Here is a 16,043-nt window from a genome sequence, read left to right as displayed (position 1 = left end):
GCACTATTGAATTATCTTCTCGTTTATGCAATCATCGCCACCAGATAATGCACCGCATTCTATGCTATTTCACAGGAGCTCCGCAATGTGCTCACATTTATTTATGCAATTCCTATTTCAACGAATATCTGGCTGGTTCGGAAATAGATATTATACACTCGCAATCGCTAAGGCCATCGCAACCGGCAAAATAAATTCTCGATACACCGTACCGTTGACTGTCAAGTGCAACATATAGTAATATATGTATCATGTATTATGTGACATGTGAACCAAATAAAGATATGTTAGGTTCTGTTCAGTAATATTCGCAATACCACAATAATTTCCAAAGCCAAAAACAAGGCCGTTAATCACGCGCGCCACATCTTTTTGAGATGCATAAATAATTGAGTCAATGCAACTTCCGAGGTGAAGCTCAGGCCCGGATGTTTTGTAATTTCATGGATAATTTTACAGGGTGATTAGGATTTATATGCTTTTTTCAACATATTTTGCATTATTTTTAAAATCGGGCAATGTAGTGTGATTCAGCGATGATTAATTAATCCAAAAATGCACAGAAACATACATTCTCAACACATTTAAAAATGTGAGAACCTTTATAAGTTATGGCGTAGCGGAGTTTTAAAAAGCATTCCGATGAGTTTTTCTTGTGTGACGAGAAAATTTTCACCCAATTTAATCGCTAACGGCACAAAACGATTGCGTACAACATACATTAGATGCTGCTTTCACACAAATATTGGCTTCTTGCCGACGCAGTAGATAATTTTACATTTTTTCCAAAAGAGATGAAGCCAATGCTTAGGAGATGGCGCTAATGATAGGAGGTGGCGCCAATGCAGGATGTATCAATTAACAGTCGTATCGCAATTATATTATTACATGACGTACATTTGATAGATAATGTTATTTGTTATATTTAATTTATTTTTCAACGTGCATGCAAAGGCCCAAATCTGTACAGAACACAAAATATATAATAAATAAGATGTCGTTTTTTTTTTAAATATATTAGTGATCAACTCAATTAATAAGTCACCAACATGAATAAAACATATTTTACGATATATACCAAAAATGTGTAATACTCAATAAACCCCATAACTTAATGTTTAACATTATCAAAAATAATTCATCGACAGCAATATTTGTATACAGTTTGATAATAATTTACACATAGAAGACAAATTTAAAATAACATCCAAAACAATCGGAGTAAATCGCCGAAAGATTATTGGATCTTTATTAACAGTTTTAATAAAAGAAGCGTTCAAAAGGATGTGAATACTGATAACTTTTTATATATTTTTTTTCGGAATATAAGTTACGAAAATGCTTAAGTACATGTTGATACCGATTTTCAAAATGTACATGTAAATCATAGCCTTTATACAGAAATTACTGAAGATGAAAAAAAAAGTTAATATAATTTTAAACCAGAAAAGGCTAGTAGTCTAGATAATGTTACAAATGAATTGTAAGTAATTGCCTAAATGTTGACGCCAATATGAAAGTAGAGAATAAAAACACACTGTCGAATAACGTATAACGCATTAGCCATCCGGCACACAAGATATCATTTCCTTTGTTTTGTTCATATTCTATTTGCAGTATGATCTCATAAGATACATCTTAATATGTTCATATGCTGGTACCTCTTATATATCGCATTTTTTAATGTTCTGAGTGTAATTATAAACTGGTAAACTGGTAAGTAAGGACAAAAAAGACGAATTAACACATTTATTCGTTACAATTTTATCCAAATATGTGTGTAATGTTTTCCCAGAGCGGATGTTCGCACACTGACAACAGGCACCAGTTGGCTGCAATGAGATATTGAAAAACAAAACAAATACATTTAATAAATCAGCGCGTGTTTGTTTTGCGAGATATATGCAAATTTATCATATGTTCAATCGATATAATTGCATAACTTAAAAAAAAATAAGTACTCATTTACCGTTTATAATGACACGTTTTACTTTATTTTAAATCAAAACATACATTTTACACAATTTTACTTACTTCCCCTTTTAGTTAATACTTCGGTTTCTGAAAAATCAAAATACGAATGTTTACACAGTAAGGTTGTTGTTAATTTGAATGAAAGTATTCAGATATGTCTATTATTTTTAAAGGAATATTTACATTCTACATTCAATAGCACCTGTTTTTGCGTGTTTAATCTGGGCCAGCACAGTGACATAGTCTTTGCAAAACTCTGCGAGTTTTTGTCCTCCGATGTTTGCAACATCATGATGAGAAAGCAGTTTTGGGCTATGCAGTTGATGATAATGGACCTCATTTGTGTAACCCTAGAAGCAAAATAAACGTCGAAATGGATAAAACATGCGAAATTGTGAATGTGTATATATAATGAATATATATATATATATATATATATATATATATATATATATATATATATATATATATATATATATATATATATATATATATATATATATATTTTAATAGTATTATATAAAATTGAAGTTAAAAAATAAAGAGATATACGGACAGGCAGACAGAAAGATAAACAGTTTCGTTGGAAAGCGAATACAATCAAGACATATAAACACACAACATATTTAAAATAAATAAGATGTTAATCGAATGATATTTACACAATTAAGTTAGAATAAGAAGAATGTTCTCAAAGGGGCCTTTTCACAGATTTTGGCATATATTTAAGTTTGTCATTCAATGCTTTATATTGATAAATGTAAACATTGGAACTTAATAGCCCCAGTAAAAAAACAAGAATAAAATTAAAGAAAGAAAAAAGTAACCCTCAAACCACTGACCCCTGGAGTAAAAGTCTATCACTTAGACCACTCGGCCATCAGTGCTCGTGCAATGAGAGATGTATTTTATACTTTAAATAAAAAATTTGCGAATGTGAAACAATTGTTTTTTATTTTGTCAATTTACCAACACGTGAAAAGGCCCCTTTAAGATAATCAATAAGTGTTCAATATTTCGATTTTAATAGTAACTGAAACAGAGCGGATTTTTAATTATAACTACGGCTGATAAATAATCCTTAAGCATATTTTAAAGCTTAAAACAATAGCAACAAAAAGTAGTATTATATTTCAATAGTTTTACTTTAGAAACACTATATACCGTTTGATATTTCCATTCGGGTTGGATTGGTACAGGGGTTCTTGTCATAACACATAGCTTTTTGTTGACCTCCTTTAGAACTCCATACCCCTGTTTGTGAAAATAAATACTTCAGTTTTGAAAAAAAATATTGAAATGCCCAAAGGTATCAATATTCATAAAGTGACGATACCTTTTCAATTCAAAGACACACCCCTTTTTTAACCACAACAGCAAAACAACACAATTTCCGTAATAATTTTTCGGCGAAGTATATTTATGTTTGATTTAATCAACACTAAAGTCTTATCGTTTATTATAAACCATCGCTAAAAATTTAAGTATAGACAACCGAAGACCTCCCAAAAATGTGCGGTCGTTTCATGTTTTTTTCGGGCTTATTGAAAGGTAAATGAATTGTGTCATTCAACGTTTTACGGGCTACAGTTCAATAGATTACTATGTAAGGGGAATGTCGTCAATATGATTTTTAAATGTACACGTAAAATATATGTTTATTTGTTGTGACCTTCACATCTTACAAAAGGCTTTGACATTCATTGAAGAAAGATCAATCAAGAAACGTAACGATCCTGTGAAGATTTGTTGAAAATTTCAAGGTAGTACAGGAACAATGACGGCGGTCAATCATCGTTCACAAAAGTTACTTATTAGCCATTTACAAAACTACCGTGTTGTAATCGTGAAAGTTCACAGTAGTGATGCCCTTTTCGTACATGGAGACGTCCCCAATGACAACCATCACTGTTTTTTCTCCATAGTCATAGATAACATCCATGTGCACAAGACGGCCGTCAGCATCTTCTTGCACCATATGGTTAACCTAATTTGCGTATTACAAAAATGTGTATGATGTTGCAGCACACTCATATTGGGTTTATTTATAAAATTAGTTATAATTATATAAAAATATATACAGGCTGACTTATAATAATAATGAACCGTTGGACATCACTTGAGTCAAACTATTTCATACTATAAAGGACCACTGATAAATGTACTGATTTATTTGACAAAAGCGAATGACAATGGCATTTTTAGTTTTCTTGTCATGGGCATGACAATAATAATTATTGGTAGAGGCTTATAAATACGTTATAAATTGTTGCCTTTGTACTCGTTATTTATAAGTACCAAATCTTAGTCATCACTGCTATACAATAATGTGAAACCGTATTAACAATGCTTTTGCTATTTTACCACTGAGTACAATTAAGCATTTATAAGAACCAAATTCATACTGAAACATCACTTATCACTAACTAGCGGTTTCATTTTATTGCGTTTTACCATTTAATTATCTGCCAGTAGTCAATGAGGAATTGTAAAAAAAATATATAAGAAGGTCGGGTGACAAATATATTTTTATATCCGACGGCAACACTGATATATAAAATAAATTTGCTCAATGGACGGTGAATATGTATTTTAAAAAACTGTGGACATTCAAAGATCCACAATCATTTCCTTGTTATCAAACACTTATACTAAATTTGTATATTTTATTAGTTTCCCCTCACTGCATTCATCCAATGAATAAAAAAATGTTTTTTTCTTGCAATATGAACAAAACCTAACCAATCATAAACCAAACTTGAAAAACACAAAGATATAGTGTTTTCATGACGGTTTGATTTTCTCTTATTTGAATTTGTCGCTAATGCCATTCGAATTAATCATTTCAACGTTAACATAAACAACTTCATGCAAAATGTGCACAGCCAAATACTTATTATGCGTGACGAAACGAATATAAAAACTACATTTCTACGGTATCAAAGGAAACAGTAAGAATAAACCAACCTGCAGTTTTGCCATGACCACCCCAAGTATGGAAATCATAATTGGCAACATGTTTGGTGTATTCTATAACAAAACGTTACGCATGTCATAAAAATAATTGTACAACAAAAGATAAACTTAAATAAATAATATCCTTTTCGAATGTATAATATTTTACTTAAGAAAAAACATATCTTAAATTTGATTTATGCGTATTATGACGCCATAACTGTGCTTACCACAACCTCGAAACTAGTTCGAGACAGGGAAATATAAAGAATGAAAACATCTAAGTTCTTACGTAAAAGCAACGTGTCAGTTACGAGTCTGTTATACTAACAATTGCTATATTGTTCATGCGCATCTACTTAACCAAAACGGCGATGTTAAAATGACGGCCAAAGATACGTACCGTACTACAGTTCTAAATTGCAACTTATCTGGACACAGCAATTCATGTTCACATACACACACTAGAACATGCAATACATGAAAGTACGAAATTCGAATGTTATAACGTTTAATGGCGTAGCCTGCACAATCTTGATTTTTCGTGTGACATTAATTTTCAATGATTTTGTGGGTAGACCGACTTAAGACAGAAAATCGAAATGTTCATGTTTGTATCGTAGGCACGAAAAAAACAATGTAATCTACACACAACCATTTTGCGTTAGTTTTTTTTCTCCATCCAGATGCCATACAGGATATACATTGACTGATACTGGTCATCTCCTTTAAAACGCTAATATAGCTGTATCGATCACGTTAACGATGCCGAAGGAAGACAATCATTGCAATTATAAGATGAAGACGCGTGATCAAAACCTGATTGAAATTCTCTCTATAAGCGATTTACTCACGTTGTCATTTGCTCATGTTTTTAATTCGTCGAAAAAACAGTTTGAAATTAAAATTTCAATTTAACACGACAAATTAAAGAATGTCAAATAGAAACGACCATTATAGTTAATATGTTAATATCAACAAAGTACCATGCATGCAAATTTTTAAATAGTTGTTGCTTTCAAAATTTAATTTCAAACGTAATATATGTGTTTGGTAAATACCGTCGTTGTCTATATAAAGGGTGATTTCAGACAATACCGTATTTTTAAGAGATTATTCGTAAAAAGGTGGTCTTCATAGCAAGTGGAATAAGATCTTAAAACTTAAGAAGAGTAATATTAACGTGTGCGGTAAGTGCATTATTGAATATATCAAAATAGAACAACCCTAACACGATTTGCTTTGAGACATTTGGAACAAACCAATAATAATATGCACGTTTTTGTAACATTATCTAACTGATTCAACAGTGCAACATTACACAATATTCATAGCATTATTGGGATTTAGAACATCTGGACATCTAGAACGTGTTGTCATGAGAGATATATAGAACATATAAACTCCATTTAGATCAAGAACGACTACAATTTTCAGAACATCGTGCAATTTTAGTCGCAGACCTTGTTGATAGCATGTTGATAGCATGATTTTGGTACACTTTCGAATCACAATACAACGGAGTGATTTTGAATGTCAAGGCCGAACAAATTGCCTGTAAGATTGATGTAGATAACGTTGATTAAATAGATGTGCTAAGGTCGAGGTCATTCCACTCAACGTCACACAGAGATTACATCAAATAATGTCCAAAATATAACACTTTTTACCACAAATGGCATTGACAGCGGTTCTTCTTTATCAGTTTTAATGAGGATTTTATATGCCATTATTTGTCAATCAAATCAACATATTACATTTAATGGTCTTTGTTAAATATTGATACATGCTTGTTAAATGTTTGTTATTTACATTGTAATTTCCAGCTTGTTTTGATGCTTTCGGAGCATATATTTGTTTTGCAAAATGTGAAAATTAAAACTCCATTTTAAGTTTTTATTTTATTTCATTTACCATATATTCCAGCGTATAAATATTAAGCAACTAAGCGGATCCTCTTCTCCGCCATCGCATTGTTTATGCGAAAAACTGGTTAAAACAAACATTCCTTAATCGCTGATATTCCCTCTCTTTATACAACCCATTAGACCATTTTATTATGGCATGACTTAAACTAAACAAGATAGAGTATAAACGAATGTCCATGAAAAATAAATCAAATTTCGTTTAGAAATCTATAAGAAACAGTAGACCCGAAATATATAAATCAGTGTTTTAAATTATATCGCGATCAAAATATCTGACCCATTCAATTTTTATATGTGAGTGCTTCGTCTAGAATTGGGATTTCTAGTGCAAGGATTGGTTGTCTTTTTTATGTAGAAACTCTAAGATATAGATAGATTTGCCCCATATTACCATAAGTAAAGTACCCAAAACAAAGTTACAATCATTGGTGAATTGTATGTTCCTATCTTTAAGAGAAAGTGCAGAGTAAGAGTGCCATAACTCTCTCTACAATATTATCTGACTTACCGTCCTTTGTAAATTATATTCTGCACTCTGTAATTACATGTAATCTAAGATATTTAGATGAAACTGCTTAATTCAACTATTTATTCTAAGATTTTATATTGTTAGAAGTCTTAAGCCATACGTCCGTGATTTAATTTTAACCTTCTTAAGTTAAATTACAGTTTTCTAGAACATTTTAATCAGTAAAATTACATGTTTAATGTGAACTGCCATATGGAAACCCTTAATGAAACATGCCTGAATAGGTTTTGACATTTCGATATCAGTCGAAAATCGTGTTGGCTGAATTGCAAAAAGATGACGCTACGTTACTGAGGGGCGTGACACATATTTATCTTTGTATATAAGCAAGTTTAGTACTACAGGTAGTCAACAGGTCTTTCAAAGATCTTTTAAAATGTCGATTCTTCCTTTGATTGTACTTGCCGTTTTGGCATCTGCTGATGCCGCGTTGAAGGTAAGTGAGGAAAACAGTTATTGATTGAATTATTTATTCAGCAAAGTTTTGTAAACAATGCCTTCAATACCAATTTTCTTATTCTGTACTTCAATTAAAGCGATCAATGTTTTCCACAATATATGGGTTTTTTTTAATATAACATTTCTTGTTATCTATATCTGTTTCTACTGATAAATGATGATTTCTAGCAATTTAACAAAAAGATTTAAAAAAAGACAAGAAAACAATCGCATGTTGATGCAAACAAAGTGACAAATAATAAAAACATGCCATTACACTACATTGTTCCAGGTGAACCACCTGACTCAGATGGACGACCGCGGTCGGGTTGTTGAGTTGGACGTGATGCACGACGAAGAGGACCAAACGATAATCACTGTCGTCGGCGATGTCTCCAAATATGAAAACACCGACCAGACGATCAATTTGCACGACCTAAAAACGGCACGTATATATAGCATCAAAGTCATTCATCATATAAGTTCGTAGAAATGCATGCGTTAAAGTAATGTAGTTTGAGTAGCTTGTAAATAATTCTGCAACTGTCCACACTAACTTAATACATTTAAATTTAACAGGATACAACAAAATAAAATGGTGGTGGCTCTAGTGATGAATTACTAAACAGATGTAAGAAAATAGAAACCTTTTCAATACAGTACGTTTTTCTTTAAAAACGTTTTCTTTTTAACAGGGATACGGCGTTTTAAAGAACATCAACGAAAAGCTATGCACCATCACAAAAACGCCAATGAAGAACATTCCATTCTGGAAATTTGAACAAGTAATTAGTATATTTTATTTTCACATCTTATGTTAGCGCCCGTATATCAATATAGTTGCTATAACATTATATTGCTATTAAAACACAATAGAAATGCAACATATGATTGTTTCTCTGTATTTTAAATTAGAAGATAATACAATTTAAGGGCTTCACGACAGAGATCCACAAACATGACCTGACCTACATCCGTAAGCAGATGACCAATAAGGATGTCCTGGAACTTGCCGGTCCAAAGATTGCTGAATTTTGCAAAGATTACTACTCGTTCCAAGCCACAGTGACACCGAAACGATCCGGTAAAGTACTATCGTTAATACACATGCAACTTCAACGTACACGTGTAGCCGATTTTTATAATAATATACAGTGGATGCGTATTGGCGTCAGTGGGAGATCTTATTTTACCCCAACAGTTGTATAAATCAACGAAATTTATATTTTTGATAATATCGAGTGCAAGTACATTTTTGCTTTGATCATGAATGGATAATATACCAATACCGGCAATCTACCGCAAACAAAATAACAAGTATTTTCATTTGATGCCTTGAACTGTTGTGTTTAAAAAACATTTAACTTCATAATTTTCGTGATGAGTAACGTCAAGAATACCAAAAATGACGTAATGCATATTTTTAATCCGGCATCGTTTACTATCAGTTCCATTAACTGTTTGAATCAGAAAAGCAAGTGAAAATGAATTAAATAATAGGTTAGGTAGTTTCACGGTTATATTTTACTACTTTAAACAGTGAATTGCCAATATAAAGAACTAATGTCTTCTTGAAACCAAAGGAAATATATATATTTTTTAATTTTCAGGCAACCCGAATGGTTCAATTATATATTTAAAAAAAAAAACAGCAACTTTCAATTAATATTGATTATTTTCTATTCTTCAAAGAACATTCTAGAATAGGACGATAGACAATGGTTTCGTTTTAAATTTTAGTTAAGGCAGTGACATTAGTGGAGCAAGGAAGAGGTAAGCGATGCAAAGTCAATTTTTATCAAAAGCACTGTCTGTCGATAAGCTGTGTTATTGTTTCATATTTAAATATATAGCGAGTACGTTGATTTAGACCATCTTTGGGCAATATTAAATGTTGATTGAATATTCATTTGTAAACAATTCCACTGATTACTATACTTTAAATACGTGTTATTCAATTTACCGTGTTTTTTTATTGTATACACTTCACATATTTGGACCCAAAAGGTTCTTGTCAATTGTAGTTCAAAATCTACATGTGTTATTAGATAAAATTACGTTAATTGTTTTGTAATGCTTAATCAATCGCACGATCAGTAACACTTGCTTAATTTAATCTTTACAAGGAACACTAAATAATTTTATAATTTAATGTTACTATTTTAATTTTTTTTCAGAAATGTGGTGTGTCATTTCTCACTGCCTTACAACAAACTCGGTTGCAGATTTGGTTGGCTAGGATTTCACGAGTGACCGAATGAATTGTATTCCTTGAAGAACACTTCAACAAATTGAATAAAAACATATTGCAATCGATTGTCTTTGTCTTTTTATAATATTATCTAAATACTGTTTTTCATGTTTACCGTGTAGATGAACGACACACATGTTGGATTTAAAAAAAATCCGTATTGCTAACCGAAAGTATGCGAAAGAATTAATAGTTAAATATTTGTTCGCTCTTATGATCTCATATTTTCAATCGTGGCTTAAAATGAAAATCCGGTAAATGAAACAAGTCATTTGACAAATCCTTGTGATAAACACTTTTAAAATGAATTTATAGTTTACCTCAAGTGTTCCTCTTTACACCAAGCTCGTTTACAAGCGCCATGAACGGGATTCACTTTGGTGTGTAGCAAAAGCATTCCGATTTTGAAAACAAGTAAATTCCGGAGCTATGCAGCATAAACGCTACAACAATGTAACATTTTCATAATAGTTGTTACAAATGCGATTACTATTATTCAGTGACAATGGAAATGCCTCTTTATTCATCTAAACCTCAGTTGACTTTGCTTATTCAAAAATTTAAAACTGGAATATCAAGCAAAACGTGAGGCACGACTGACATGCTATGTATCCTTAATATTATTGTAGCTTAATGCTATGCTTCAATCATCATTCTTCATTATCATTCCTTCATTATCATTCTCTTAACCGGTCTTGTCATTAGGGATAAAATGAGAGACAACGACACAACTATCCTGCGTCAGTCAGGCTTTTTGTTTAGACTTATATGGGTAGCTCATTCATGGGAGGAACGTCCACTCTTTCACGTTTACCGCCCAACTGTTCTTCTGACGGTCTCGACTGCGACCTCTATCACGGGTTCCATTGAGTACAGTCTTGAGCAGTAAGTCTTGTCTGGTGACGTGTTCAAACCAAGCCAGCTGTTGTCGTTTGACGGTCCCTAGGAGGGACTCTTGTGGGCCAACAAGTGTTGGTGTCATGTTCAGGAAATACTCGTTGGTCATATGCCCCAGGTAGGAGATGCGGGGCAGTATTCGGAAACACTTGTGTTGAAAGGCGTTCTGTGTCTGCGTTAAGCGCCAATGTCTCACAGCCTCACAGAAGGCTTGAGACTACGAGGGACTTGTTAAGCCTGTTCTTGGTGAGGATGCTCATAGAGCTGCTTTCTCATAATCTGCTAAGTCTAGCCATCGCTGCAGTTGCCATGGCGATTTTTATTTGGACATCAGAGGTGCTGGAACCATCATTGGAGTTCTTCAAGTTTCACACCGTTGATGGTGATGTCTTCACTGGCGTTGCAATTCATCATAAGGTTTGATATGTCAGTGCTGATTTTTATCCTGTATGCTCTTGCCCTTTCGTAAAGTTTGTTGGTGAGGTCTTTGAGTTTACTGCTGGCACCACCCATGGGATCAATGTCATCGGCGAATCTCACGTTGAAGATGGATCTGTTACCGAAGGAGATAGAGGTGTGTGGTCTTTGACAGTTTCCATGCAGGACACTATAATGATTTCCACGCTAATGTCTCAAGAAACTGCAATCTATCTTTTGCGATCATACAAACACAGGAAAATGTTCAGATAAATTACATACAATATATGTACACACACAAAAATTCCAGACAATTTTGACGTAATTTTGTCAAGCAGAACGCAGTCATCAATTAACAGTCAAATCACCTTCAACAGATAAAGGCTCAGAAACGGAACATTGTATCAACAATACAATCTTGCATAAGATTGGTATTAAATATAATTTTCTGTTTGTGATGCTTGTAGCATACGTTTGACGTCTCTTGATGCTGACCACATTTTTTCTCCCTTTGCATAAAAGTTGCATATTGTATCTGATATAATTTCAATGTTATTGTCGTCTTTCTTTAAATAAAATAACGTTATATATATATATATTATTATATATATAACGCAGTGATTCATTTTGAAATCTACATCAATGAGTCCATGGGACTCGCATATTTTGAATCAATGGGTCCAAACTGAAAACAATGGGTCTCAGATTGTGTCTTAATAAAGTCGTTACAAATAATCTACTTTACATGAAACGCCTTAGCCAGGGGCTCATTTATGCAATTTAACAGCTAAAAAAAGAAATAGGTTTATAGCAAGTAAAATCTGTATTTGTTTTACTTTAAATAACAAACAGTGAAACATATATCATCTTAAACAGAGAACTTTTAACTTATTTAACAATTTGGACTGACTAGAGTTTTAATAAATTGGAGGAATAGTGCTAATAATTTTTTGGTCAAAATTATCCCTTTCAAACAGTGTGACAAAAATCAATTTCTGCTTCGGTCAAAAGGTTTAAACCTTCAATAAATATTTAGTGTAACAACACTCATACTGTATTTGAGGTGTATAGCCTTCTCGCCTTGTTTTTTCTTCAAACAGGGAGAGCTTTTTCCATAAATTCATCCCTGACAAAATTGCACACCTTAACTCTCATAAGTTTGTCTTGGTGCCCTACAGTTAAACTGTTCCTGAATTTGGTCAAGACCTTATTCTGTACATAAAAACCCCTCTCACATCCTGCAGTATGAACAGCAGAAGTGTGTGTTGTTATATGTACTTACATTCTACGTTACATAGGACGGAATGCTGTATGATCTGCATCACTATTATGTATGAACCGTATAAAAATAAAAGATGCTATTTATTTCAGAACTTGCACAATTTTAATTGTCACTTTAGAAAAAACAACAATGATCAATTAATCCAGAAAATTATAATAACATCGCTTTACAATATAACTGTCTGCGCTCACAACAGACGAACACAAAATGTGTTTTCCGCCGTTTATTCTTCACATTTAACCACATGTTTAACATCGAGGCTGCGTTATCGATAAATATCTACACACTGAGCGAGTTTAAATTGTTGAGGATCAATTTTGAAAACCTTTTTGGGGGGCATTTTCTTTGTTTACCATCCGGGACAACAAATTAAACGTCCAATGAACTTTTAATAAAACGCCGTAACTGTTTGGATAATTGATATATTTCAACCAATCAAAATACGCGTATTACATTCTGAATGTAGTAATGTTACTTCCGTTCTACTTTTCAAAACGGTGTTAACATGTGTTTCGCTTATCTCCACGAATCGAACTCGGTATCATGCAAAACTTTGACGATGTTGAAAATCGGACTTTTTAAACAATGCGTCCCGAGTACGCACATGTTTGAGAATGATGCGTCTGGCACAGGGGACGCACATCAAAATGAATCACTGTATAACGTATATATATAACGTATATAATATGATATAACTCAAATAACATTTAACCTCTGTAGCAGATTCGTGCATAACCATGCCATGGAATTTGATATGTACGATTGATCATAATTCATGTTCTTTTCAATACTTTTGAGTGCTTGCAAAAGAACAGAAAGCAGAAGAATAGAATAAGGCATTGACCTACAGACAAATAACAGAGATTGTTTTATTTTAATCGCGGAATTAAACATCTTCCATACGACGCCGAAATATTTTTTTTGTGGAATGCAGTTGTGATTAAAATATTTTTTTTTAATTTAATATTTGGTCATATATGTCCTTTATGACACATGTACTTCTGTGCTATAAAGGATATTCGAGAAAATATGTAAATGCACATACGAAGATTTTATAGTCACCCATTTTGCGAAATTTAAATCCTTGTAAGTGACAGAACAAAATTTCAAGTGATGTACACGAATCCGTAATGCGTTTTTTTAACGACGAATGCGACGTATTATATGTGCATGCCAAATAGGCTTGCAGAAACAGTGGGAATTGACGAGTTATACCCGGTAATCAGCTCAGTAAGTTTCATTTTCACAAACCCATGTCGATGTCAATACTATCTGTACAGAGGGATCAATGTTCTCTTGTCGACAGGTGTAAAAGTGCATTGTCTATAGCAACCAAAGCAGCACCCAAAATTATAATTTTGCAGGATGCGACGGTATGCAAGCAGATCTTATTTACTGTGAAAACGTATGTATACAAGTAGCGGTTGGGCCTGACGGTTCTGATGCAAATTGTTTCATAGCTACCATGTTTAGGTAGACAAATTTGGAAATATCGAATCAAAATAATCGTGCGATGATAATGAGCTTTTAAAAGTGGTTTATGGAAATTGTAGAACGATTTTCTGTCCGAATAGAACAAACTCATTTGAGGGACATTTTTAATAAACAGTGTTTTTTTTTTTAAAGCGTTGAAATAAGCAATAACGAGGAGTATTTATATAATGCCTCCGGTTGTTTTAAATTAAAAGGACCTATTCACGTTTTGCTTAATTGACAAAATTTAAAAAAAAAGTTTCAGATTCGCAAATTTTCATTGTAGTTATGATAACTGTGAGGAAACAGTAATACTGAACATTTACCATGCTATAAAATATCCATTATATGCATCTTTTGACGATTTAAAAGCCTGAAAAGTATAAAGCGTTTCAACGCGAAACGATCAAATAATTTGGAGAGTTGTGTAGTTGTTATATTGTGTGACACTACGAGGATTGCAAATATGAAGTATGAAAAAACATCAATCATTGATTGAGCATGGATGGCCGAGCGCTAGACTTCTACTACAGAGGTAAGTGGTTCGAGCCCAGTTGAGGGTTACTTTTTTCATTCTGTATTTTTTTTTCTTGTTGATTACTGGAGCTTTTAAGATCCAATGTTTACATTAATAAATATAAATCATTTATTGACAAACTTCAATACATGTCGAAATCTGTGTCAAGTTCCATTTAATACAAATTCCAATGTTCAAAAGTTTGTTACGCACCAACAAGTGCCAATGTTTTGTTTTCAGCAATAGATCGGTAAATATCTCTTAGCTGACTTATCATTGAAATTATTTCGCTTGTGATAAAGTTTAGTTTGTGGATATCATGTTCACAGTTACTGAATGCCCCGGAAAAAACTGCGTTTTGTTCCGTTCTTTCATCGATACAAGCGCAGTTTAGTCGGAAATGGTTCCCATGTAATTTCATAGTACTCCACTATTTCTTCTAAACCGCATTCTTCTAAACTATTTGCTAGTATATCGTGTTTATTCACGGATGTTCAAGTTGCATATGCAAGGCCACAAAACAAGAAATTACTCTAAAAGAGAACAAATTGTTGGTCTCACATGTTGGCCTTTAACGACAAGCGAACGGTTAATCTCTGAGAAGAATTGCAATCAGCAGTTCAAAGCCATTTGATATATATGGATCACTGCTCGATCACAACGGCTTTGACGTCGGGTGCAGCGGAAATGCCACATTTTCTGTCGTTATGAGAAGGGTGCATAAACGCTGAAACAATTTAAAGTGGAGTTTTGCAATATTGATAGGAGAAAACAATATAAGCAGTGAGTGTAAAAACTTTAGCCGTTGAGGGAATGTTTTCCGTTTTATTTGATAGTATTATAATCTTTTATAAATAATGCAATCGTGCCCATCGACTTGAGTTGTATAATATATTCAAATGGCAAGGCCTTGACATCTGTGAATGCTAACGCTCTATAGATAATGTCCAACTTAATTGTTTGTGATGCCTCACTTAACTTGCTTAACAATTCTTGTGTGATTGGTTATTTTCTATTTACGTTTCGTATGTAAAAATAATCAATTGGCAATTAATATACTTCATCTAATTGTGTCTTTAACAACGCAGGCATTAAGTCCGGCAAAAATAGCGGAAAAGGGTAACGATTTAGCACCATTTAAATCTGCAAATGAGTATGGATTCATTTTAAGGCCGTTTAGAATATTCATTGTTTTGTTTTTTACAAAATTATATGAATCTGGACTAAGTTATGAAGTACTCAACATAGTAAGAGTTCCTTGTCAAATTCATGTAAATAGGGATGGATATTCAGTGTGATGTCATCGTTCGTTTACTCATGGGTGGTCATAATAAGACCTATTAATCTTGAATATCAAGCGTTTGATGTAACTAAAGTGCTGA

The 16,043-nt window shown here is 32.9% G+C and overlaps 2 protein-coding genes across 7 annotated transcripts; one reads left to right on the top strand and one right to left on the bottom strand.

The window, feature by feature from the left end:
- Window positions 1-1,735: 1,735 nt before the first annotated feature.
- LOC127880832 (uncharacterized) lies at window positions 1,736-7,429 on the bottom strand. Of its 6 annotated transcripts, none has more exons than XM_052428289.1 (7): window positions 7,366-7,429; window positions 4,942-5,004; window positions 3,809-3,961; window positions 3,139-3,228; window positions 2,177-2,324; window positions 2,035-2,061; window positions 1,736-1,832 (listed from the first exon to the last, which is right to left on the bottom strand). In XM_052428289.1, the coding sequence occupies exons 2-7, from the start codon at window positions 4,990-4,992 to the stop codon at window positions 1,765-1,767; spliced, it is 537 nt and encodes a 178-aa protein (XP_052284249.1). In that variant the 5' UTR covers window positions 4,993-5,004; window positions 7,366-7,429; the 3' UTR covers window positions 1,736-1,764. The 6 variants fall into 6 exon arrangements, with proteins under 6 accessions (XP_052284249.1, XP_052284248.1, XP_052284245.1 ...); XM_052428288.1 differs by lacking the exon at window positions 7,366-7,429 and adding an exon at window positions 5,333-5,432; XM_052428285.1 differs by lacking the exon at window positions 7,366-7,429 and adding an exon at window positions 5,222-5,350.
- Window positions 7,430-7,657: 228 nt separating this feature from the next.
- Window positions 7,658-10,138, top strand: LOC127880835 (uncharacterized). Its single transcript, XM_052428292.1, has 6 exons — window positions 7,658-7,822; window positions 8,117-8,269; window positions 8,520-8,609; window positions 8,758-8,908; window positions 9,565-9,597; window positions 10,002-10,138. The coding sequence occupies exons 1-6, from the start codon at window positions 7,763-7,765 to the stop codon at window positions 10,061-10,063; spliced, it is 549 nt and encodes a 182-aa protein (XP_052284252.1). The 5' UTR covers window positions 7,658-7,762; the 3' UTR covers window positions 10,064-10,138.
- Window positions 10,139-16,043: the final 5,905 nt, after the last annotated feature.

This window comes from Dreissena polymorpha, chromosome 5 (genome assembly GCF_020536995.1).
Source record: "Dreissena polymorpha isolate Duluth1 chromosome 5, UMN_Dpol_1.0, whole genome shotgun sequence".
NCBI classification, from domain to species: Eukaryota; Metazoa; Mollusca; class Bivalvia; order Myida; family Dreissenidae; genus Dreissena; species Dreissena polymorpha.
The sequence above is the reverse complement of the archived record's forward strand: the minus strand, read 5'-3'. Positions and strand labels throughout refer to the sequence as shown.

Excerpts from the sequence above, each read along its gene's own strand:
- LOC127880832 (XM_052428283.1), bottom strand. The coding sequence starts at position 5,284 with ATGCGCATGAACAATATAGCAATT. Across the intron at positions 3,962-4,941 it reads TGGTCATGGCAAAACTGCAG|GTTAACCATATGGTGCAAGA; the intron begins GTTGGTTTATTC and ends TACGCAAATTAG. Across the intron at positions 2,325-3,138 it reads CCGAATGGAAATATCAAACG|GGTTACACAAATGAGGTCCA; the intron begins GTATATAGTGTT and ends TTTTGCTTCTAG.
- LOC127880835 (XM_052428292.1), top strand. The coding sequence starts at position 7,763 with ATGTCGATTCTTCCTTTGATTGTACTTGCCGTTTTGGCATCTGCTGAT. Across the intron at positions 8,270-8,519 it reads ATTTGCACGACCTAAAAACG|GGATACGGCGTTTTAAAGAA; the intron begins GCACGTATATAT and ends TCTTTTTAACAG. Across the intron at positions 9,598-10,001 it reads ATTAGTGGAGCAAGGAAGAG|AAATGTGGTGTGTCATTTCT; the intron begins GTAAGCGATGCA and ends ATTTTTTTTCAG.